Genomic DNA, 23,793 nt, shown 5'->3' with positions numbered 1-23,793 from the left:
GTCCTAAAGTTTCAAGATCCTGTGAATGAGATAAATGTAAGGGTTGAGATAATTATCTCTTGAGTAATATAAAATTTAAAAGCCAAAGTTGCATTATTTTCCCAGCAGAATGTCAGTGGAGCTTAAAGGAGGAAGTAAAAGTAACTATGGAACAAGCCATGTTTTGAGAAACTTTTAAAATAGACATATAAAGGACTAAAACCCAATCCAAATTATGTAAATACAAACCACAGATGCCTGGGACACATTTCAATTCCTAGAATTATGGCGTAGTGGTAGAACAGAGAACAGATTCTAGAGTTTGAAGTCCTGGTTTAGAGTTCTGGTTTTTCCACTTAAAAGTTATGGGATCTTCTTGGATGAGTCATTTGGCTTCTATAAACTTTAGTTTTCTCATTCCTGAAATCTGTGACAGTGGTTATGTTAGTAGCTTTTTGCAAAGATTAAATATGTTGATATGGGTGGTATTTTAATCCTAACACACTGTAATTATGATTTAATAATTAGAAATAATAGAAATATTTTCTATCTGGGCAGCATCCAACTCACTCCAACCAATATTAAATGAGCTTCTCTTATGTAATATTTGTTATGTTATCAATTTTATTTTTATAATTTCTCAGTTTTTTTATATGTTTACAGTGGAAGTTTCAAACACAAAAGTAGAAAGAACAGTGTAATCTGATACTTCTCAAGCTTTAGTGTTCCTGTGATTCACCTGGGGACCTTGTTAAACTGCAGATTCTGACTCAGTAGGTCTGGGGTGGGGCCTGAGACTCTGAATTTCTAAAAAGTTTCACTGTGAAACTCATGTTGCTGGTTTCCTGACAATAACTACCATATACAAGAGATGATGAAAGTAGGCTTACAGTTGTGAGTACATGAAACACAGAGCTTATTCTTGTATTATTATTTGTTATTGTATTATTTTCCATATGAACTCTAAGCCTAGTTCTGCCCACCCTTGTACTTGTGTGGCTATAACAAGATACCACAGTCTGAGTGGCTTAAGCAACACATTTATTTCACTTATTTCTCATAGTTCTGGAGGCTTGGAAGCCTGAGATCAGGGTGCCAAACATGGCCAAGTTTTGTTGAAAGCCTTCTTCCTGGTTTGCAGATGGCCGTCTTATTCTCACATGGCAAAGAGACGAAGCTCTGGTGTCTCTTCCTGTTCTAATACAGTCACTAATCCCATCATGGGGCGCCCTGCTATGATCATCTAAACTTAACCATCTCCCTGAGGTCCCACCCCCTAATACCATCACACTGGGCTTCAGGGTTTTAACATACGAGTGTTGAGGCGACACAAACATACATTCCATAACACAATTGCATAATGACTTTCCAAGTATTATTACTCAACTGCAACCATTATTAATTCATTTTGTTTCCACCTTTACTTATCTATCTTCCCTTTCCTTTACCCTCTCTCTTCCAGGATTATTCTGAAGTAAATCTCAAACATTCTATCATTATACCTATATTTCAATATGTATCTCTTTTAATTTTTTTTTTTTTTTTTACAGAGACAGAGAGAGGGACAGACAGACAAGAACGGAGATGAGAAGCATCAATCATCAGTTTTTCCCTGCGACATCTTAGTTGTTCATTGACTGCCTTCTCATATGTGTCTTGACTGCGGACCTTTAGCAGATTGAGTAACCCCTTGCTCAAGCCAGTGACCTTGGGTCCACGCTGGTGAGCTTTGTTCAAACCAGATGAGCCTGCGCTCAAACTGGTGACCTCGGGGTCTCGAACCTGGGTCCTTCTACATCCCAGTCCGATGCTCTATCCACTGTGCCACCGCCTGGTCAGGCAATATGTATCTCTTTTAAAAGAAAATTAAAGTACTTTCTTTGAAAAACTGTAACCATAGTCCTGTCTGGATAGCTTGGTTGGTTAGAGAGTTGTCGTATATGCAAAAGTTGTTGGTTCAATCCCTGGTCAGGGCACATAAAGGGACAGATCGATGTTTCCGTCTGTCTCTCTCTTTCTCCCTCCCTCTCTCTAAAATCAATAAAATTTGAAAAATAAAAAGTATAACTGCAAGACCAATGTTACACCCCAAATGTAACAATGCTTCCTTAATATCATTCAATACTTACCATGTTTCCCTATGTATAAGATGCACCTTAATTTTGGGGCCCAATATTTGAAAAAAATGTATTACATAAAGTTATTGAACTCACGTGTATTCATCATAAAATTCATACAACTCATCACTGTCAAAACTCCCATCCATTAGCTTGTCCTCATCTGTGTCTGATGACAAATCATTGTCTTTAACAATGAGTGCAAAAACAAGCATGAAAAAGCGGGAAATGCAAGTAAAAAAACCTACAACCACTGTATAAGAAGCACCCAGTTTTCAGACCCCAAATTTTTCCCCAAAAAGTGCGTCTTATACATGGGGAAATATGGTAGTCTACATTTACTTTTTTTTTTTTACATTTACTTTTCCATCAATGCTTTTTTAATGTGATATGTTAATCTTTCAGCTTTTTTCTTCTCTCTCTTTCTCTCTCTCCCTCCCCTCCTTTCTTTCTCTTTGGAAAAAGAAGAAACTAAGGTGTTTGTCCTGTTGAGATTTCTATACTCTGGTTTTGCTCCTCACATCCTCCTGAGGTAGTTTAACATGTCTCTTTCTTTCCTGTAAACTGGTAGTTGGATCCAGAGCCTTAATTTGATTCAGGTTTGACTTTTTGGCAAGGCTACTTTGAAGGTGGTGCTGGGCACTTCAGCAGGAGGTCTGGTTGTCTTCCTGGTCCAAAAACTTGTTGAAGGAGTCCCCTTCCAATAATGGAACCCATGCTTGGGATATGCTGCCATCAGGTGGTGACAGTACATATAGCCACAGGTTCCAAGAGAAACACTTTCATTTGAGATCCCACAAAGTTGGACTAGTTTTCCTCATTGAGCCTAGATTAAATCACCATGATTCCTAAACACCAAAGCTACTTTTAAAATAAACTAATAGCACATAATAATAGCTATAATTCCTGGAGCCCAAGAACCTTATATCCATCATCTCATTTAATTCTCAAAACACTCAGGAATATATAATCATGGTGTTCATGGTAAGAGTGGTGAGGCTGGGGTGTGATATCTGCACTCATTCTCTAAACCAGTTCTGTGCCTCGCAATCTTCCCTTTTCATCTATGTAAGAGTCACCTGTATGTGTCCTCTCCCTCCCCTTACAGCTGAGGTGATGTTTTTCCTGCTCCCCTCCATTCTGCTCACATCCCTCCTCTGGGAAACTGGCTTCTGTGGATTTTATTTCCAGGCTGCCTTATGTACTGGCTCCCAACAGAATTTAGCCCAATTTATTCTTCATTTTTCTTCCCTACTTTGCTGCGTTTCTGAGTGCTACTTCCCTTAACTACAACTTCTCTTTCAGGTACCCTTTCAGTGGCCCTTCACCCAACTTCAGTTAATACAATTTTCTCCTCTTGCTCCTCATGCCTAAGGGTTTTAACACTTCTCACTATTCTATTTCCTGGCAGTCTCAACTTCCTCTTTAGTTTCCGACTCCATCTACCTCAGTGAAGAGTATCTTCATTAAGATGTCTCTTACAAAATGCCAGCTGAGGGGTTCCTGTGGGGGTTCTCTCAGATTCTTCACTCATTTCCTCAGCTTGCACTTTCTCCTCAGTCCACTGCAGTGGGGCAAGTTCCCTAGCACTTCACTGGGAGTTTATCACAGTCTCCACCTTTTTTAGACAATAGTTAATTCTCAAGTCTCATCTTATTTTAATCTACCGGTAGCTTATGATGCAGTCCTTGAAGCACTTCCTCTCCAGGCTTCTCAGTTACTTTGTGGTTGTCCTTGTACCTCCTTAGCCACTCCTTCTTTTCCTGACCACATCATTGTGGCATGTCCTGGTGCACAACTCACAAACCTCTTCTACATCTCTACTCTGTTCCCATATGTCTCATCTAATCCTGGAGATTAAATGCCACTTCAACACAGGTGTCTCCGCCGTCTGTCTCTAGTCTCAACCTATCTCCAGGATTCCAGAGTCACATATCTAGCCGCCTACTTGTCATTGCAAAATGAGTAAGTCTCAAATAGAATTCTTGAATCCAGACTTCTGCCCACCTCCACTTCTATATACAACCATCTCATTGATGGCATCACCATTCACCCAGTGGCTTAGCTCAGAAACCTTGCTGTTGGCCCTGGCTGGTTAGCTCAGTTGGCTAGAGTGTTATTCTAATATGCCAAGGTTATGGGTTTGATCCTTGGTCAGGGCACATATAAGAATCAACCAATGAATATATAATTAAGTGGAAAAACAAACCAATGCTTCTCTCTCCCTCTCAAGTCAATAAAAAATGTTAAAAAAAAAAAAAACCAACTGTGGCATTATCCTTTTCTTTTCTTCAACCCCCCCCCCCTCCCCAAGAGCCAATCCATCAGCAAATCTTATAGGTTCTTCCTTCAAAATACATCCAGCATCCCAACAATTCTTCATCATCCACTATCGTCAACTAAATCCAAGCCACCATCAGCCACTTGAACAGCAATAGCTTTCTCAACTGGTCTGGTTAAACCTTTCCCTTTTCTAGTTAGTTCTCCACATAGCTGCCTTATAGTCTTTAAAAAATGTAAATCAGGCCCTGGCTGTGTGAGTCAGTTGGATGGAGCATCATCTTGACATGCCAGGGCTGCAGGTTTGATTCCTGGTCAGGGCATATACAAGAATCAACCAATGAATACATGAGTGGGTGGAGCAACAAATCAACATCTCTCTTTCCCTTCCTCTCATTCTAAAATCAATTTAAAAAATGCATCAGGCCCTGGCTGGTTGGTGCAGCAGTAGAGTGTCAGCCCGGTGTGTGGATGTCACAGGTTCAATTCCTGGTCAGGGAACACAAGAGAAGCACCCATCTGCTCCCTCATCCTTCCCTCTCTTGCTTCTCTCTCTGTTTCTTTTCCTCCCCTCCTGCAGCCATGGCTCAACTGGAGTGAGTTGGCCCCAGGCACTGAAGATGGCTCCATGGCCTCCACCTCAGGTGCTAAAAAATGGCTCCAGTTGCAACAGAGCAAGGGCCCCAGATGGGCAGACCATTTTCCCCTAGAGGGCTTGCTGGGTAGATCCCAGTCCCAGCACATGTGGGAGTCTGTCTCTGCCTCCCTCCTCTCACTAAATTAAAAAAAAAAAATCATCAAAAAATGTAAACCAGCTTGACCTGTGATGGCACCATGGATAAAGTGTTGACCTGGAGTGCTGAGGCCACAGGTTTGAAACCCTGGGCTTGCCTGGTCAAGGTACATATGGGAGTTGACACTTCCTGTTCCTCCCCCCTTCTCTTTCTCTTTCTCTCTCTTGCCTCTCTCTCTAAAATGAATAAAATCCTTTAAAAAAATCTTTTAAAAAATGTAAATCAGGTCACTGTCATTCCCCAAGTGTGACTTTACATCACACTTGGAGTGAAATTCGCAATGAGTCTTCCCTGAGCTGCGGGGCCTATACAATCCCGTGGCTCCCACCTCTCCGCCTGCCAGCTCCCCTGGCTCCCTTCACTCCAGCCACACAGGCCTTTGAACATGCCGAGCTTGGGCCTGCTCAGAATGTCTCTGAGGTTCCCTCTGTGGAGGGATGCTCTTTTCCCAGGCTCTCTATTTTTCACCCTTCACACCCCTGCTTTCTTGTTACCTCCTCAGAGATGCCTTTCCAGAGTACCTTATTTTAAGTAGCAACTCTCTCCCCACCTCACTTTCTATCCCCTGTCTGTGCTTAGTTTTTTTTAGTAAGTGTCATGGTCTGCAATGAAATCACTTATTTGTTTACATGTTGGTTGTCTCACCCACTAGAAGCTTTATGAGAGCAGGGACTTGCTGCTATGCAGTAAGTATTTGTTGGGTGGGTTGATGAGTGAGTAGTACCACTTCCATCTTGGTCTCTACACACAGTAAACATTTGGCATAAGTTTGCTTAGTAGAGAGCCTTAGAATCCAGGCCGACTCTGAAAATTTCAGATCTGGTACAGGGACCTCTGGGTCTTGGCGGTGGAAGGTGTGTGAACTCACTGGGATTTCCTGAGGGCTCTGCATGCCTTTGTCAAGGGCACAGTGATAACACAGCTATGGGGTTGCCAGTTTTAGAGGACTGTCAGTAAGTCTTGCTGGTGCCAGGTCCATTTCTTCGGCTGAACCCTCCTGTTTGTTCTCCAGTTCAGTTCTACACACATTCCAGAATCCTCTGCCAGCCCTGCTATGGGGGAGGCAGAGTCAAGGAAGTTTTGCTGGGATGAAATCAAGGCAAGGAGGGGTCCATAACAGCTGTCACAGGAGGGAAGAGGACTGAGTGCAAAACAGAGGCCAGGCAGCCAGGCCCACAGCTGCCTGATCAGCAGCGCATCTGGTCCCAAAGTATGGCCTGAGTTTTTCTGACCTTGGACCTGCTGTCTTGCCTTAATCTAGAAGTACTTCTCAGACTATTTCAAAAAGTAAAATTTTAAGCTCCTATTGTGTACCAGGCTGGGCTCAGCTACACAGATACCACGGTCTCTGGCCAGGCCTGGGCTTCTCTGGGCTTTCTCTGAAATGCATCTGTTCATCTCCTCTTCCCAGTTAGCACCTCTCTCTATTTCAGCCTGGCACACAGGCCCTTCAAATGGGCCCCCTGCTTACTTGCTCTTTATTTCTTGCCACACTGAGTCTTCGTTGCTCTACCCAAAGTGCCTTTCTCCCAGGAAACTTGTGTTTTCTTGCCTCTGTGCTTCTTCCCGTCTGGGGAATTTTCATCCTGTGTCAAAAAAAAAATTTTTTTAAAAAGGCCTAACATCAGTACAAAATGCTTCAATCCCCTGGTCAGAAATAATTGCTCCTCTCTTGGAACTCAAACCAGCATGGCTGCATGCACTTTTATTTAGTACTTCTGTTTGGTCCTTTTATTAGATAGTTGTTTATGGATCTGCCTCTCTGTCTTTGAGTTACCTTGAGCAGAAGCCATATCTCTTTTCTTCCTTTCTCTGGCATTACCCCGAGGGTCTGGCATAGGGTAGACTGCGGATAATGAAAGGATGAATAGCATGAATTACCCTGTGTGAGAGGGGTGGACTTTTGGTTATAGAGATGATGCGTGTAAGTGCACATTAATCGTTCAAAAAATTGTAGTGGGTTTTATTACTGCTGCTAATGGTATTATTGGTAGAGATGTTACATCCAAAGTGGCCCGATCCACCCAGTTAGTGACTCATAAAACAGGGAGCAACAGGATTATATTCCAACCTTCTTATTGTTCATCTGAGGAAACAGGCACATAGAGCTGTCTTCTTGCTCTAGACTGTTTTCTCTTGCAGCATAATTACTTTCCTTAATTCAGTAATATTTAAACTCTTTTGAATGTGTACACTCAAAATTATTTTGAAAAACTTTAAATAGATATCTAAATTTTCTTATCATAATTTTGAATGGTCACAAGGGATGCAATTTATGGATTATTTTAAATACAGGGGTGGGCAAAAGTAGGTTTATAGTTGTACAAATAAATAATATAATGATTAATAAATAATAATACAAGAATAAACTCATTTCATGTACTCACAACTGTAAACTTACTTTTGTTAGATTGTTGTAAACATCTCAAAGTAAAGCTGTGACATCATGCCTTTAAATATCCAGCCCTGGCCGGTTGGCTCAGTGGTAGAGTGTCGGCCTGGTGTGCAGGAGTCCCAGGTTCGATTCCTGGCCAGGGCACACAGGAGAAGCGCCCATCTACTTCTCCACCCCTCCCCCTCTCCTTCCTCTCTGTCTCTCTCTTCTTCTCCCTCAGCCGAGGCTCCACTGGAACAAAGTTTGCCCGGGCGCTGAGAATGGCTCTGTGACCTCTGCCTCAGGTGCTAGAATGGCTCTGATTGCAGCAGAGGGATGCCCCAGATGGGCAGAGCATCGCCCCCTGGTGGGCATGCCCGGTGGATCCTGGTCGGGCGCATGCGGGAGTCTGTCTGACTGCCTCCCCGTTTCCAACCTAAGAAAAATACAAAAAAAAAAAAAAAAAAAAAAAATTAAAAATATCCAGTGGATGTGAAGTACTGAAGTGATTGATATCTGTTATCACCCATTAAAAAAATACATAAACAGTGTTTGAACTGTGGTGGTGCAGTGGATGAGGTGTGAACTTGGAATGCTGAGGTTGCTGATTTGAAGCCCTGGGCTTGCCTGTGCTGCTGTGAGTTGATGCTTCCCTCCCTTCACCCTCTTCTTTCTCCCCCTCTTCTCTCTAAAATCAGTAAATAAAATCTTTTAAAAAATACATTAACAAAAATACACAACCTATTTTTTTATTTAGATTTTATTTATTCATTTTAGACAAAGAAGAGAGAGAGAGAGAAAGGGGATGAGCAGGAAGCATCAACTCCCATATGTGCCTTGACCGGGCAAGCCCAGGGTTTCAAACCAGTGACCTCAGTGTTCCGGGTCAACACTTTATTCACTGTGCCACCACAGGTCAGGCTACACAACTTATTTTTAAACACTTGCTATTTTCCCTCTTTTTTCTCCTAACTCATATTTCTATTCCACAGATTATCATAATGTATCTTCCTCTCAAATTTGCTATGAATCTAAAAATGTTTTCCTGTGGTGGTGCAGTGGATAAAGCATCAACCTGGAAACGCTGAGGTTGCTGGTTCAAAACCCTGGGCTTGCCAGGTCAAGGCACATATGGGAGTTGATGCTTCCTGCTCCTCCCCCCTTCTCTCTCTCCCCTCTCTATAATGAATAAATTAAAAAAAAAAGTTTTATAAAAAAGTCTGTTTATGGCCTGACCTGTGGTGGCGCAGTGGATAAAGCGTCAACCTGGAATGCTGAGGTTGCTGGTTCAAAACCCTGGGCTTGCCTGGTCAAGGCACATATGGGAGTTGATACTTCTTGCTCCTCCCTCCCCCTTCTCTCTCTCTCTCTCTCTCTCATTCTCTCTCCTCTCTAAAAATTAATAAAAGTAAAAAAAAAAAATTTAAAAAGTAAATAAATAAATAATTAAAAAGAAAAAGTCTGTTTAAAAAAATACATAGCCTGCCCTGGCTGGCTGGCTCAGTGGTAAAGCATTGGCCCAGCGTGTAGAAATACCAGGTTCGATTCCCAGCCAGGGCACACAGGAGAAGGGCCCATCTGCTTCTCCACCCTTTCCCCCTCTCCTTCCTCTCTATCTCTCTCTTCCCTTCCCCAAGCCAAGGCTCCACTCGAGCAAAGTTGGCTCGGGCGCTGAGGATGGCTCCCTGGCCTTTGCCTCAGGCATTAGAATGGCTCTGGTTGCAACTGGAGCAATGCCCCAGATGGGCAGAGCATCGCCCTCTGGTGGGCTTTCCGAGTGGAACTCGTTTGACAAATGCAGGAGTCTATCTCTCTGCCTCCCTGGTTCTCACTTCAGGAAAACAAAAGAAAACAAACCAAAAAACACCACATAGCCTGACCAGGTGGTGGCACAGTGGATAGAGTGTCAGCCTGGGACATTGAGGACCCAGGTTTGAAACCCCAAGGTTGCTGACTTGAGCATGGGCTGGCCAGCTTGAGGGAAGGGTGAATGGCTTGAGCATGGGATCATAGACAAGACCCCATGGTTGCTGGCTTGAAGCCCAAGGTCCCTGTCTTGATCCCAAGGTCACCAGCTTGAGCAAGGGGTCACTGGCTAGGCTGGAGCTCCCAGGTCAAGGCACATATGAAAAAGTAATCAGTGAACAACAAAAGGTGCTGCAACTATGAGTTGATGCTTCTCATCTCTCTCCCTTCCTGTCTGTCACTGCCTGTCTGTTCCTCCCTCACTAAAACAAACAAAAAAAACCCCATATATAAACTTATACTTAATGTTTTTCTCTACTGTGTTTATAATTTTTTTTTCCTTCTGGATCAAGTTATCATTATAATTGTAGTTCATATAGCTATGAAAGTCACAAAATGACCCAAAAGTAAAACATTAGAAAGATTTCAATTGTGATGCTAGATTGGTGATTATAGTACCTTGAGTTATCCATTGGACAAATCGGTCTTTGCGGAGGTTTATTCTTTGGAACATATTTTAGTAAGATTTGGAGGGGAGAACTAAAAAGAGAACCATGACTACTAGCAACTTCTCTGCAGATCAACTTTAGGAAACAACGTAAGAAGGTTGAATTAATGTGGAAACTTTGTACGCCCACGCCATCTAGACTCTAGAATCTTAACACGCGCTCTGGGAGACTTACCCGGTTTGGACACCAAGAAACCACACCTTAACTGCCCCAAGGTACACTTGATCACCCTATCCAGAACTTCCCGCTTCCGGTCCGGGGACGAGCGCGCGCCCCCGCCTCACTGAGACCCAGCGCCGCGCGCGCGCGCCTCGTCCCGCCCCCGCCCCGCCCCTTCCTGCCCGGGAGGTTTGATTCCCTTGGCGGGCGGAAGCGGCTTGAACCACAGGATCTAAAAGGTTCTATCCGCACTCGCAGCTTCGCCCGGGACACTCAGCGGGTTTTCTCTGTCCCTGTGCCCGGCCGCACCTGGCCCGGCCCTCTGCCCCTCAGGTCAGTGTCTCCCGCCCGTGTCCCGGCGGTGCGCGGCGCGGGGGAACGGCGGCGCGAGCCCACTGTGCTCCCGGTTGAGAATTTCACCGGAGCCACACCTTACTGGTCCAGTTCCCTGGATGAAGTATATTTAATCTTTCCGACCCCCCGGTTTTCTCCTCTGTAAGTGGGGATCACGGCAGGGTTATCAATAAGGTAGGTGGGCAGGCAACGTGTTTGCCACCCAGGAGGCTGCGACAGCTGTGAATTCCCATTCCGGTTTCCTTGATCCTGTCTCCGCGAAAGAAATTCAAAGAGGAGTTTCGAGTTCTGTTTCTTCAACTCAGTTTACTGAGGGCAGTCCAGTAAAAAAGAAAGTGCATTTTGTGTTATCACCCTCTTTTCAGAGTCCAATTCCTGTCTTTCCCTTTACTTTCCCAAAGTAGTGGCTTAAGTAGTGAGAGTACTTTGAGAAAGTAGTGGCTCACGCTGAAAAGGAAATATGTAACGAATGCTGTAGCAGTCCCCGCCCCCCCGTGGGGAAAAGGGACACTCCCAAAGGAGGGCCTCCCAAGAGCGTGATCAACCTGTTCACCTAGGATCAGTAGTTGTTCTTGAGATTCACCTTTGGTATTTCTCTTTGGTAGTGGAACGGGGCAGGGTGGATGGAAGGAGACGGTGTGTCAGAGGTGCGTGGAGTTTTGCTCAGAGGCCAGTGTTCCTAAATTTTTAGTTCATATTTTGGTTTCTGTTAACCATGTTGTGTGGGAGAAATCCAAAATGCCCCTACTGCACCTTCATGGGCTTCTTTCACCAGTGAATCTGTCCTTCCTGTGAATCTACTGTGGATGGAGGAGATGAGCAAATCAGTCCCTTAACACCTTTAGGAATGGATGCTTCTTCACTGATGCTCCCAGAAGCCTTTGTAAGGGAGCAGGACAGAATTTTAAATAAATGTATTACAAGGTACATAAGCCATTCTGTCTTTTACTGCTCATTTGAAATATCCTCAGCATCAGTGTCTTATCAAGCTCACTAGCTAAAGTAAATGTACTATGCACCAATGGACAGCATAGCCTAAAATTTAATAATGCCATGTTAATAAGAAAATGCTCCCAATTTGTTGCTATTCTATAATATTTAAAAAATTATTTATGATATATGAATTTAGATATGTACAGTGGTGGCAAGTAGTATCGTTATATATTTTAATATTTAAAATTTATTTATGATTCTAATTTATTGTGTTTACATAGATTCAAGTGTCCCACTGAATATATATCCCCCCACCTCTGTGTTCCCCTTGGCCCCCCCTTTGCCCCCTCCCCCAGTGCCTTCTCCCCCTTCCCTCCAGGATTTGCTGTCCTGTTCTCTATAATGCTGTGTTATGTATATATAATTTCACTACTCTCTTCTCCTTCTCTCATTATCTAGGAATTCCTTGTTTCCACAGAAATTTAGGCCCCAATTATATATGCCCCCGATTCTTCTATTTTGTCACACTCAGAAGGACATTTCGGTGTCTGATTGGGGTATAGGTTCCTTTGTTATCTACAGTTAAGGTACTGTCTTCCTTATTGACTGATTATATATGTCCTTTAGCACCTACAAAGTTGTATTATGCCAATTCCAAGTCTTTCTTGTGTTTAATATTTCCAAACTCTAGAGGATAAGCAGGGCAGTTAAAAATATTTAGAATCAGCTTCATATCCATAAAATTTAAAAACCAAATAAAATCTATTATTATAGCAGTTTGCAATGTAAACACCAGTTTTCTTATACAGTTGCAAAAAATGGTATTTTCTGAATTCAACAGATATAATTCAGACCCACATAAGTATTGTGGAAAGACAGTATACTTTGAGGGAAGGAGGTACATAAAGAAAACAGAAGAAAGAAAAAGAAGGTGCATTTTCAGTCTTTCATTGGTGCAAGTTGGTCTATGCTAGTTGAAATAACCTAGTCCCAGTATGGGATTTAGACATGTACAGTGGTGGCAAGTAGTATCGTTTTATTTTCTAAGGCCTACTTCGTTCCCTGTGTCCATTGCCAGCTCGTGTTTTTTTTTTTTTTTATAAAGCAAAGTAAATTTTTATTTTATTTATTTTATTCATTTTTAGAGAGGGGAGAGAGAGAGAGGAGAGAGAGACAGAGAGAGAGAGAAGGGGGGAGGAGCTGGAAGCATCAACTCCCATATGTGCCTTGACCAGGCAAGCCCAGGGTTTCGAACCGACGACCTCAGCATTTCCAGGTCGATGCTTTATCCACTGCACCACCACAGGTCAGGCCTTTTTAAAAAAAATTTTTTTAATTTTATATATTTTTTAAATTTTATTTATTTATTTTTTACAGAGACAGAGAATGAGTGAGAGAGAGGGATAGACAGGGACAGACAGACAGGAACGGAGAGAGATGAGAAGCATCAATCATCAGTTCTTCATTGCGCGTTGCGTCACCTTAAGTTGTTCATTGATTGCTATATGTGCCTTGACTGTGGGCCTTCAGCAGACTGAGTAACCCCTTGTTGGAGCCAGCGACCTTGGGTTCAAGCTGGTGGGCTTTTGCTCAAACCAGATGAGCCCGCGCTCAAGCTAGCGACCTTGGGGTCTTGAACCGGGGTCCTCTGCATCCCAGTTTGACGCTCTATCCACTGCGCTACCGCCTGGTCAGGCCAGCTCGTGTTTTTTAAACTTTGAAATGTCTGTCTGTGTTTCCTCTTTAGCCCATGTTCTTAATACCTTAATACTGCATTATTTGGGACTTTGCTCTCTAATGAACCCGATAGCCCACTTTTATAGCAGGTAACTTTAAAATATTTATAGCCTGACATTCCTCCATTTCTAACCTCCTGCTCTTTCTCAGTCATCAGGATTCCAAACATTTCTTAGCCTTGCATTGACCTCTGTACCTTTACTGCTGCTTTTCCTGTTTTGAAATTTCTTGATCCAATGATTCCTGTTTTGTTTTTTGTTTTTTGGGGTATGTGTGTGTGGTTTGTTCTACTTCATTCCTACATTTGCCCCACTGACAAATACCCTTTAAAAGATTTCTGAATTAATACTGCTGTTAAGGATATTTCTGATTCTGTGCCTTAGGTGCCCAGTGAGAATAGATATGTCCTCTGTGGTGTCTCTGCCTGAAGTAACTTTTGCCACTGGAGTGGAAGCAGAAATGTATCATTTTATATCACCAACTTTCCATCAGCATTGGGAGGTGCTTGTGTTTCTTTCTTTTTCCTATCCCATTCATGCAGGTTCAGCTAGACAAAAGTTCACCCTGCTTACTAAGTTGGTCCAATGCCATCTCTTTGAGGAAATGGCTAATACTGTTTATTGGATCATAATACCTTTTGCTTATGATATTTATCTTTCTTTCTTTTCTTTTTTTTCCCACTTTTCTGAAGCTGGAAACAGGGAGAGACAGTCAGACAGACTCCCGCATGCGCCCGACCGGGATCCACCTGGCACGCCCACCAGGGGCGACGCTCTGCCCATCCTGGGCGTCGCCATGTTGCGACCAGAGCCACTCTAGCGCCTGAGGAAGAGGCCACAGAGCCATCCCCAGCGCCCGGGCCATCTTTGCTCCAATGGAGCCTTGGCTGCGGGAGGGGAAGAGAGAGACAGAGAGGAAAGCGCGGCGGAGGGGTGGAGAAGCAAATGGGCGCTTCTCCTGTGTGCCCTGGCCGGGAATCGAACCCAGGTCCTCCGCACGCTAGGCCGACGCTCTACCGCTGAGCCAACCGGCCAGGGCTATATTTATCTTTCTTGATATTTCAGTTTTGCTGTTGAGACTAAAACTGGTTTTTTTAAAAAGTTGATTTTTTTTCTTGTTTTGATATTTTTTCCTTTCACAACTTCTGCCCTAATGTTCTGTTCACTGACCAAATTTTTGAAGAGTCCCATAGAGAAACCATTTCTGTGTAGGTTTACCTTTCACCCACATCCACCTATAAAGAAAGCTCCACTTTGTAACACCTACTCAAGTCCTAAAACTTGACCTATATATGGGTACTTTTAGAAAATTTATTTACCCCTGCCCAGTTGGCTCAGCAGTAGAGCGTTGACCCGGCATGTGGATGTCCAGGTTCAATTCCTGGTGAAGGCACACAGGAGAAGTGACCATCTGCTTCTTTACCCATCCCCCTCCTTCTTCTCTTTCTCTCTGTCTCTTTCTCTGTGTGTGTCTCAGTCTTTCTCTTTCTCTGTCTTCCTCTCCTGCAGCCATAGCTCAAATGGTTCGAGTAAGTTAGCCCCAGGAGCTGAGGATCCCCTCAGGCGCTAAAATAGCTTGGTCACCCATCAACATAACAGCCCCAGATGGGCAGAGCATTGCCTGGTAGGGGGCTTGCCTGTTGGAGCCTGGTCAGGACACAAGTGGGAGTCTATCTCTCTGCTTCCCCGCCTCTCACCCTTTTATTTTTTTATTTTTATTTTTTCCTTTTTATTTTTCTGAAGCTGGAAACGGGGAGAGACAGTCAGACAGACCCCCGCATGCGCCTGACCGGGATCCACCCGGCACTCCCACCAGGGGCGACGCTCTGCCCACCAGGGGGCGATGCTCTGCCGCGACCAGAGCCACCCTAGCGCCTGGGGCAGAGGCCAAGGAGCCATCCCCAGTGCCCGGGCCATCCCTGCTTCAATGGAGCCTTGGCTGCGGGAGGGGAAGAGAGAGACAGAGAGGAAGGGGGGGTGGAGAAGCAAATGGGCGCTTCTCCTATGTGCCCTGGCCGGGAATCGAACCCGGGTCCCCCGCATGCCAGGCCGACGCTCTACCACTGAGCCAACCGGCCAGGGCCTCTCACCCTTTTATTTAATGAAAAAAAAAATTATTTAGAAATCTAGTTCCCAGAAACTTTCTTTTACTTTTTTCTTTCTTCTTGGCTTTCATGAAATTATATTCTTCTAATTCTTACTTTTCTAACTGTTCTTTCTCTGCCTTTTTCTCTTACCACTATTAGCTGGTGTGGGTAAGGCCTTAGATGGCTACATTTTATTATTATTATTTTTTAGATTTTATTTATTCATTTTTTTTGAGAACAGGGGGAAGAGCTGGAAGCTTCAACTCCCATATGTGCCTTGACCAGGCAAGCCCAGGGTTTTGAACCGGCGACCTCAGCATTCCAGGTCGACGCTTTATCCACTGCGCCACCACAGGTCAGGCAGATGACTACATTTTAAAGATTTGTTTTTTAAAAGTCTTTACACTAACTGTAATTGATTTTGTGTATAGTATGAGATGGAAGAGAGCCAATGTCCCCCCTCCCCCCATATGGCTAATCAATTGCCCAGCTCTAAATCTACATTTTCATTTGCTGGTACCTCTAAAAGCAGTTTTATTTCAGTATATGTCAACTTTTTCTTCCTCTGGAACCTTTGCACCTATATTCCTTTCTGGCATGCTCTTTCTCTTACTCTTTTTAGGCCAGCAACTCCTGTTAAAATTTACCAACCAAAGATCACTAAGAACATATCTGTAGTAAAAAACATTGGTGGAGCCCTGGCTGGTTGGCTCAGTGGTAGAGCCTCAGCCTGGCCTGTGGAAGTCCTGGGTTCGATTCCTGGTCAGGACACACAGGAGAAGCAACCATCTACTTCTCCACCCCTCACCCTTTTCTCTCTTCTCCTCCTGCAGCCATGGCTCAAATGGTTTAAGCAAGTTGGCCCTGGGCACTGAGGATGGCACCATAGCCTTACCTCAGGCACTGAAATAGCTCAGTTGCTGAACAACAGAGCAGTGGCCTCAGATGGGCAGAGTGTCACCCTGTAGGGAGCTTGCCGGGTGGATCCTGGTTGGGGCACAAGTAGGAGCCTGTCTCTCTGCCTCCCCTCCTCTCAATTAAAAAAATAGATGCTTTTAGTTTGCCGCTGCAAGAGAAACCATACTCCTTAGAACCTTGGGGTGTGTCAGTAAGAGGGAATTGAAAGGGGCTTATAGGATTTGGGTTTTTGCTGGGTGGTTTTAAGAAGGTATTAGGAAGCAGGGACCAAGTTTGGAATGGCTACTATCAAAGAGCAGGGATTTCAGCATTTGCATATTTAATAATGATGTAGGGCTGAAGATGTCATTGGTGAGAAAGTAGCAGTAAGTCAAAGAATTATTATGATTTTAACAGCTTTATATAGAAACATTGATGGTCATATCTAGGTCCTGTTGGAAACCTTGTTTAAGTGTTGGTAGGAATATCCAGCTTGATTACCTGTCAGGCTGATGTTTTTTCTCACTTCTCATCCTTTGAATTAAATCTTGGCTTAAATATTACCTTTTTAGTGACTCATTCTAACCACTGTTGCTTCTTTCTTTCCCAGTGCTATTACAATTTGTAATTATTTAATTTTATTGTTACTTGATTTGCCTTTCGTCTTCTCTACTAGAATGCAAGATACCTGAGGGCAGGAACCACATTTCATTCTTCCTCATTAGAGCTTTAGTGCCAAGCATAGGTTTGGCACATCATAGGTGCTCAGTAAACACATCTGTATAAATAAATGAATGAATAAAAGAAATTTCAGGTTAATAGTCTGACTAGTTCTGCCAGATACACTGCTAATCTATAGTTAAAGTCAACTAAGAGTATATCATCTGCAAGTAAAACAGCTGGTATGAGTGTGACCTTATGTATTAATGCATATAACAAGGCCCTACTCAATCCTATGGTTTTTTTTTTGTAATTCTACTTAATTTTAAAACTTAGGAAGGCAATAAAATAAGATCCACTTAAGATTTTTACAACAAATTTTTTTTTCTTTTTTTTTTTTTTTCAGAGAGAGAGAGGGATAGACAGGGACAGACAGGAACGGAGAGAGATGAGAAGCATCAATCATTAGTTTTTCATTGCGCGTTGCAACACCTTAGTTGTTCATTGATTGCTTTCTCTTATATGCCTTGACCACAGGCCTTCAGCAGACCGAGTAACCCCTTGCTGGAGCCAGCAACCTTGGGTTCAAGCTGGTAGGCTTTTGGCTCAAACCAGATGAGCCCTCGCTCAATCTGGCGACCTCGGGGTCTCGAACCTGGGTCCTTCCGCATCCCAGTCCAATGCTCTATCCACTGTGCCACCGCCTGGTCAGGCTACAACAAATTTTTATATATTATTTAATACATACTTAAGAGTCTATGATATGTACTTCAGAGTGTATATAGCATATGTGAAGCATAATAAAAGATATATTGTATATATCTTAAAATTATATATTATTGGAGTCTTAATTTGCATTTCCTTGATGACTAAGCTTTTTTTTTCCATGTTTTTATTAGTCATTTTGTGAGATGCTTTTGTATTTCATTTGTTTATTTTCTGTTGGGTTGTCTTTTTCTGTATTGTTGGCTTGGAGTTTATGTATTCCGAATTAAAATTCATTGTTATAAGTGTTGCAGACATTCTCGCATTTTATGTTTATTTTTTATGATACTTTTGGATGTGCAGAAGTTCTTAACTTTATCATTGTTTAATGTATTTATTTTATTTTATTTTAGTGAGAGGAGAGGATGCAGAGACAAACTCCCGCTTTCACCCTGCCCGTGATCTACCTGGCAAGCCCACCAGGGTGGATGCTCTGCCCATCTGGGGTGTTGCTCCATTGCTCAGCAACCAAGCTCTTTTTAGTGCCTGAGGTGGAGGACATGGAACCATCTTGAGCCCCCCAGTCCAACTTGCTCCAATTGAACCATGGCTGAAGGAGAGGAGGAAAAGAGAGAGAGAGAGAGAGAAAGAAGCGAGAGGGGGAGGGGTGGAGAAGCAGATGGTGCTTCTCCTGTGTGCTTTTACTGGGAATTGAACCTGGGACATCCACATGCTAGGCCGATACACTACCACTGAGCCAACTGGCCAGGGCCAGTATTTTTTTTTTAGCACTTTAAGAGATCCTCTTCTGTCTTAATTATAAAAGTATTCTATTAAAAAGTTTTCAAGGTTTATCTTTCATATTTAAGTCTCTCCTTGATCTGGAATTGATTTTTATGTGAGATAGGAATTCCATATTTTTTTCATATGGCTAATAAGCTTTTCCAGTATCATTTATATGCCTAACACTTGTTTGTATTTGCAGTACAGGAGTGGAGGATGTAATCTCATAATAGTTCCTTTCTCAATCTTGTACTATTTGTCTTACAGGTTCTTTTTGTAATTTTGAGTAAACTTCCAGAAGAACTATGAAAGATTATGATGAACTTCTCAAACACTATGAATTATATGAAACTATTGGGACAGGTAATTGTTATTTTTTTCTTGGGGAGAGAGCCTAGATCAATTATTTGAGATTATAGTATATTTTGGCAGTCACGAGCTTTCTAGTTTAAACTATGTAGTTTTAAAATTCTTCAAAAGCAAGTGAGAGGAGAGTAGTAGGAGAGAGGACTTGTAAGTAATTTTATTTAGAATAAAAGTCACTGGAGAGTTTTGAGCTAAGGAGTGATCAGACTGTTTTTTAAATTTTATTTTTAAACTGATTTTAGAGAGAGGAGAGAGAAAGAGACTTTGATTTGTCCCATTTATTTATGCATTCATTGGTTGATTCTTTTATGTGCCCTGACTGGGGATAGAACTTGCAACCTTGGTGTATCGGGACTATGTTATAACCAGCTGAGCCAACTGGCCAGGGGCTGACCTTTGCTTTTTATATTTATTTATGACAGAGAGAGGGACATATAGAGACAGGAAGGGAGAGAGATGAGAAGCATTGATTCGTTATTGTGGCACCGTAGTTGTTCATTGACTGCTTTCTCATATGTGCCTTGACCCAGGAACTCCAGCCTAGCCAGTGACCCCTTGCTCAAGCCAGTGACCTTTGGGCTCAAACTAGCGACCTTGGACTTCAACTCAGTGACCTTTGGGCTCAGTCCAGCAATGGGTCATGTCTATGATCCTACAACCCCGTGCTCAAGCTGGTGAGCCTTGGTCAAACCAGATGAGCCTGCGCTCAAGCTGGCAACCTCAGGGTTTTGAACCTGAGTCCCCCATGTCCTAGTCTGATGCTCTATCCACTGCGCCACTGCCTGGTCAGGCTGACCTTTGTTTTTAAGGGTCACTCTCTCTGCTTGGTTGTGAAAAGATTTGGTTGGGGAGGGCAAGGGCAGAAGCAGAGAGACATTAGGAGGTTATTGCAGTAATAACCCAGTGAACGATGATGGAGATGATGGTGACTTTGATAAGGGAGATAGTAGTGAAGGTGGTGAAGGAGTGGAATTCTGTATACAAACATCTACAAACGTGTGTGTTGATTTACTGAGGGGTAACACAGTCAAAGATGCAGTGTACTAATCTTGATGGAGTTTTGTGGGATTTTTTTTGTAAGGACAGAGAGAGTCAGAGAGAGGGATAGATAGGGACAGACAGACAGGAACAGAGAGAGATGAGAAGCATCAACCATCAGTTTTTCATTGCGACACCTTAGTTGTTCATTGATTGCTTTCTCATATGTGCCTTGACCGGGAGCCTTCAGCAGACCAAGTAACCCCTTGCTCGAGCCAGCGACCTTGGGTCCAAGCTGATGAGCTTTTTGCTCAAGCCAGATGAGCCCGTGCTCAAGCTGGCGACCTCGGGGTCTCGAATCTGGGTCCTCCGCATCGCAGTCCAATGCTCTATCCACTGTGCCACCACCTGGTCAGGCTTGATCCAGTTTTGAAACATAATTGCTTATCTTAACCGTTTTAAAACTGAATGGAAGTTTTGTTATTTGACTTTTATCTCAGCCACTTTATATTGGGTTCTAGCAATGGTAATTATAAAGCAGTTTTTTTAATTAAACTTAATTGGAGTGACACTGGTTACCATAATTTTACAGATTTCAGATGTCCAATTCTTCAACATATTTCTGTACACCATATTGTGTGCTCACCCTCCCTACATATAAAGCAAATATATAAAGAGTGAATTCTGTTTTCCTACTTATTCATTAAAAAATTAGATATACTTTTTTTTTTTTTTTTTTTTTTTACAGAGACAGAGAATCAGAGAGAGGGATAGATAGAGACAGACAGACAGGAACAGAGAGAGATGAGAAGCATCAATCATTAGTTTTTCATTGCGACACCTTAATTGTTCATTGATTGCTTTCTCATATGTGCCCTAACCGTGGGCCTTCAGCAGACCGAGTAACCCCTTGCTTGAGCCAACGACCTTGGCTTCAACCTGGTGAGCTTTTTGCTCAAACCAGATGATGCCGCGCTCAAGCTGGTGGCCTCGAGGTCTCGAACCTGGGTCCTCTGTATCCCAGTCCGACGTTCTGTCCACTGTGCCACTGCCTGGTCAGGCAAGATACACTTTTATGGTATAAAAATTTCAGCTAGACTTTGGATAAGGTGAAGTTAGGGTCATGGCTAACACTTTGGAAGCAATAGGAACAAAGAGCCATAAACTTACAGGAATTGTGGATTGGTAGAGCCTTCAAAATCATATGGAACAGTATTTGTGCCCAAGTCCTTAGTTTGCTCTGATGTTGATATTTGGGTTAGTCTTGCTTATCTCTTCATAATTTTCCTATACTTAGGTGGCTTTGCAAAGGTCAAGCTTGCCTGCCATATCCTCACTGGAGAAATGGTAGCTATAAAAATCATGGATAAAAATGCATTAGGGGTAAGTTTTAAATTATTTTTAAGATATTTATAGATTAGTTTTGTGAATTAAAACCTAAATTTTCTCTAATTACTACTACTATTCTAGATATTACTTTTATTTTTTTTAATCTTTTAAAAATTATTGATTGGTTTGAGAGAGAGAAAGACATGTTTTGTTGTTCCACTTACTTATGCATTCATTGGTTGATTCTTTATATGTGTCCTGATCAGGGATTGAACCTGAAACCTTGGTGTATCAGGACAACACTAATCAGCTGAGCTACCTGGCCAGGGCAGTACTCTTATTAGAATAATATTTCTATAGCTTTCTAAATTGTCAATTATGTATAATTGCCAGGTTTTTTTACAAAGCGGTTACTTTGTCCTTAATTTTAATGCAAGGCAATGGCACATATTTGAAGCCTATAGGGTCCAGTTTTCTGCAGTTGTTTCATAGTCTTATAGTATTTCTAGATATTAGTATTTCCCTTCTTTATCTTCTCATGATACTGTTACCCAGGGTTATTTTATAGTATAGGTAGATCTTACGCATCAGAATTTTATTCAAAGTGACCTTAGAAGTTATCTAATGAAATCTTCCTTTTCTTTCTTTACTTCTTTCTAAGAAAAAATATGGGCTCAGTTTCTGAGTTATGGAGCAACAGCCCCAGTTGGGCAGAGCATCCCCCTCTAGTGGGCTTGCTGGGTAGATCCCAGTCAGGGCACCTGTGAGAGTCTGTCTGACTGCCTCCCCTCCTCTCACTAAGGGAAAAACATAAGAAATTCTTTCAGCTTGGCTTATTCTTTTCCTTCCCAACTAGCATTTTATTTTGAAAAATTTCAAGCCCCTAGAAAAATTGGAGACTGAGACAGTGAATAAATACCCTCCTACCTTTCCTTTTTTTTTTTTTTTTTTTCATTTTTCCAAAGCTGGAAACGGGGAGGCAGTCAGACAGACTCCCGGATGCGCCCGGCCGGGATCCACCAGGCATGCCCACCAGGGGGCGGTGCTTTGCCCCTCTGGGGCGTCGCTCTGTTGCATCCAGAGCCATTCTAGTGCCTGAGGCAGAGGCCACAGAGCCATCCCCAGCACCTGGGCTATCTTTGCTCCAGTGGAGCCTCGCTGCGGGAGGGGAAGAGAGAGACAGAGAGGAAAGAGAGGGGGAGGAGTGGAGAAGCAAATGGGCGCCTCTCCTGTGTGCCCTGGCCGGGAATCGAACCCGGGACTCCTGCACGCCAGGCCGACGCTCTACCGCTGAGCCAACCGGCCAGGGCCTTACCTTTCTTTCATCTGCATTCATCGATCTTTAGATCAGCATGCCTCTATGGAACATTGCTAAGAATAAAAGTGGTTGCTCAGGTGTGGGCACTAAGTAGTGTTTCTTCATTTTCCTTGTTTGGAAGGCTAACCTATGGGAGTTTGAGATTGAAGAAATTTTTCTGCACTTTGTACTATTGACACACATTGAACTTGTCTTTCATAAAAACAGTCAAGGCCTTATGTACATACAAACAAGTTTTCTTTTATTTTTCTGTATTGTTAAATAATTGTTTTGAGGCTGTTGATTGCTTTAGCTACTTAGTGTTGAAGCTGTTGATACTGGTGCTTGGAACACTTCCCAGATTGGTTTATGGCACATTTAATACAATGTTTTGTCACAGAATGATTTACCACGGATCAAAACAGAGATTGATGCCTTGAAGAACCTGAGACATCAACATATATGCCAACTCTACCATGTGTTAGAGACCGCCAACAAAATATTCCTGGTTCTTGAGGTTCGTAGTATGTTACAGAGAACTAAAAGTATTTTATTGTCTTAGTCTGTTTGAGCTGCTATGACAAATATCATAGACTGGGTAGCTGTGAACAACAGAAACTTATTCCTCACTGTTCTGGAGGCTGGGAATTCCAAGATCAAGGCACCAGTATGGTTGAGTGAAGGCTGTCTTCTTGGTTCAGAGGTGACGCCTTCTCTCTGCCCTTACATGTTGGAAGGGGCAAGGGATCTCTTCAGAGACTTTTTAAATAGTTTAATTGAATATATTGGGGTGGCATTGGTTACTAAAATTATATAGGTTTTAGGGGTACAGTTCTATAATACATTATTTGTATATAGTATTGTGTGTTCACCACCCAGAGTCAGTTTCCTTCCATCATCACTTATTCCCCCCATTAACCTCTTTGACCTCCCTAGAGCCTCTTATTTATTTGTTTATTTATTTATTATTTTATTTTATTCATTTTAGAGAGGAGAGAGAGAGAGAAGGGGGGGAGGAACAGGAAGCATCAACCCCCATATGTGCCTGGACCAGGCAAGCCCAGGGTTTTGACCTGGTGACCTCAGCATTCCAGGTTGATGCTTATCTACTATGCTACCACAGGTCAGGGCTCTAGAGCCATGGTAGTGAACCTTTTTATTTATTTATTTGCATTTTTCTGAAGTTGGAAATGGGGAGGCAGTCAGACAGATTCCCGCATGCACCTGATCGGTATCCATCTGGCATGCCCACCAGGGTGTGATATTCTGCCCATCTGGGGCATCACTCTGCTGCAACCAGAGCCATTCTAGTGCCTGAGGCAGAGGCCATGGAGCCATCCTCAGTGCCCGGGCCAACTTTGCTCCAATGGAGCCTTGGCTGCAGGAGGGTAAGAGAGAGACAGAGAGGAAGGAGAGGGGGAGGGGTGGAGAAGCAGATGGGCACTTCTCCTGTGTGCCCTGGCCAGGAATCGAACCCGGGACTCCCGCACG

The 23,793-nt window shown here is 43.0% G+C and overlaps 1 protein-coding gene and 1 long non-coding RNA gene across 3 annotated transcripts in view; one reads left to right on the top strand and one right to left on the bottom strand.

The window, feature by feature from the left end:
- Nucleotides 1-1,003: 1,003 nt before the first annotated feature.
- LOC136324212 (uncharacterized) lies at nt 1,004-10,265 on the bottom strand. The gene is made up of 3 exons (XR_010729058.1): nt 10,193-10,265; nt 7,572-7,980; nt 1,004-6,756 (listed from the first exon to the last, which is right to left on the bottom strand). It is a non-coding gene; the product is annotated as an uncharacterized lncRNA (long non-coding RNA).
- A 136-nt stretch (nt 10,266-10,401) lies between these two features.
- The window catches only part of MELK (maternal embryonic leucine zipper kinase), an 88,131-nt gene continuing 74,739 nt past the window's right edge, over nt 10,402-23,793 (top strand). The window contains exons 1-5 of one of the 2 annotated variants that reach the window (XM_066256740.1): nt 10,417-10,510; nt 15,529-15,642; nt 18,600-18,695; nt 20,974-21,059; nt 22,703-22,819. In XM_066256740.1, the coding sequence (XP_066112837.1) occupies nt 18,638-18,695; nt 20,974-21,059; nt 22,703-22,819 (261 nt within the window). In that variant the 5' untranslated portion in view covers nt 10,417-10,510; nt 15,529-15,642; nt 18,600-18,637. Of the gene's footprint in view, nt 10,511-15,528; nt 15,643-18,599; nt 18,696-20,973; nt 21,060-22,702; nt 22,820-23,793 lie in introns of both variants that reach the window. The other variant, XM_066256739.1, reaches the window with a different exon arrangement.

This window comes from Saccopteryx bilineata, chromosome 2 (assembly GCF_036850765.1).
Source record: "Saccopteryx bilineata isolate mSacBil1 chromosome 2, mSacBil1_pri_phased_curated, whole genome shotgun sequence".
NCBI classification, from domain to species: domain Eukaryota; kingdom Metazoa; phylum Chordata; class Mammalia; order Chiroptera; family Emballonuridae; genus Saccopteryx; species Saccopteryx bilineata.
This window is presented reverse-complemented; position numbering and strand designations above follow the sequence as displayed.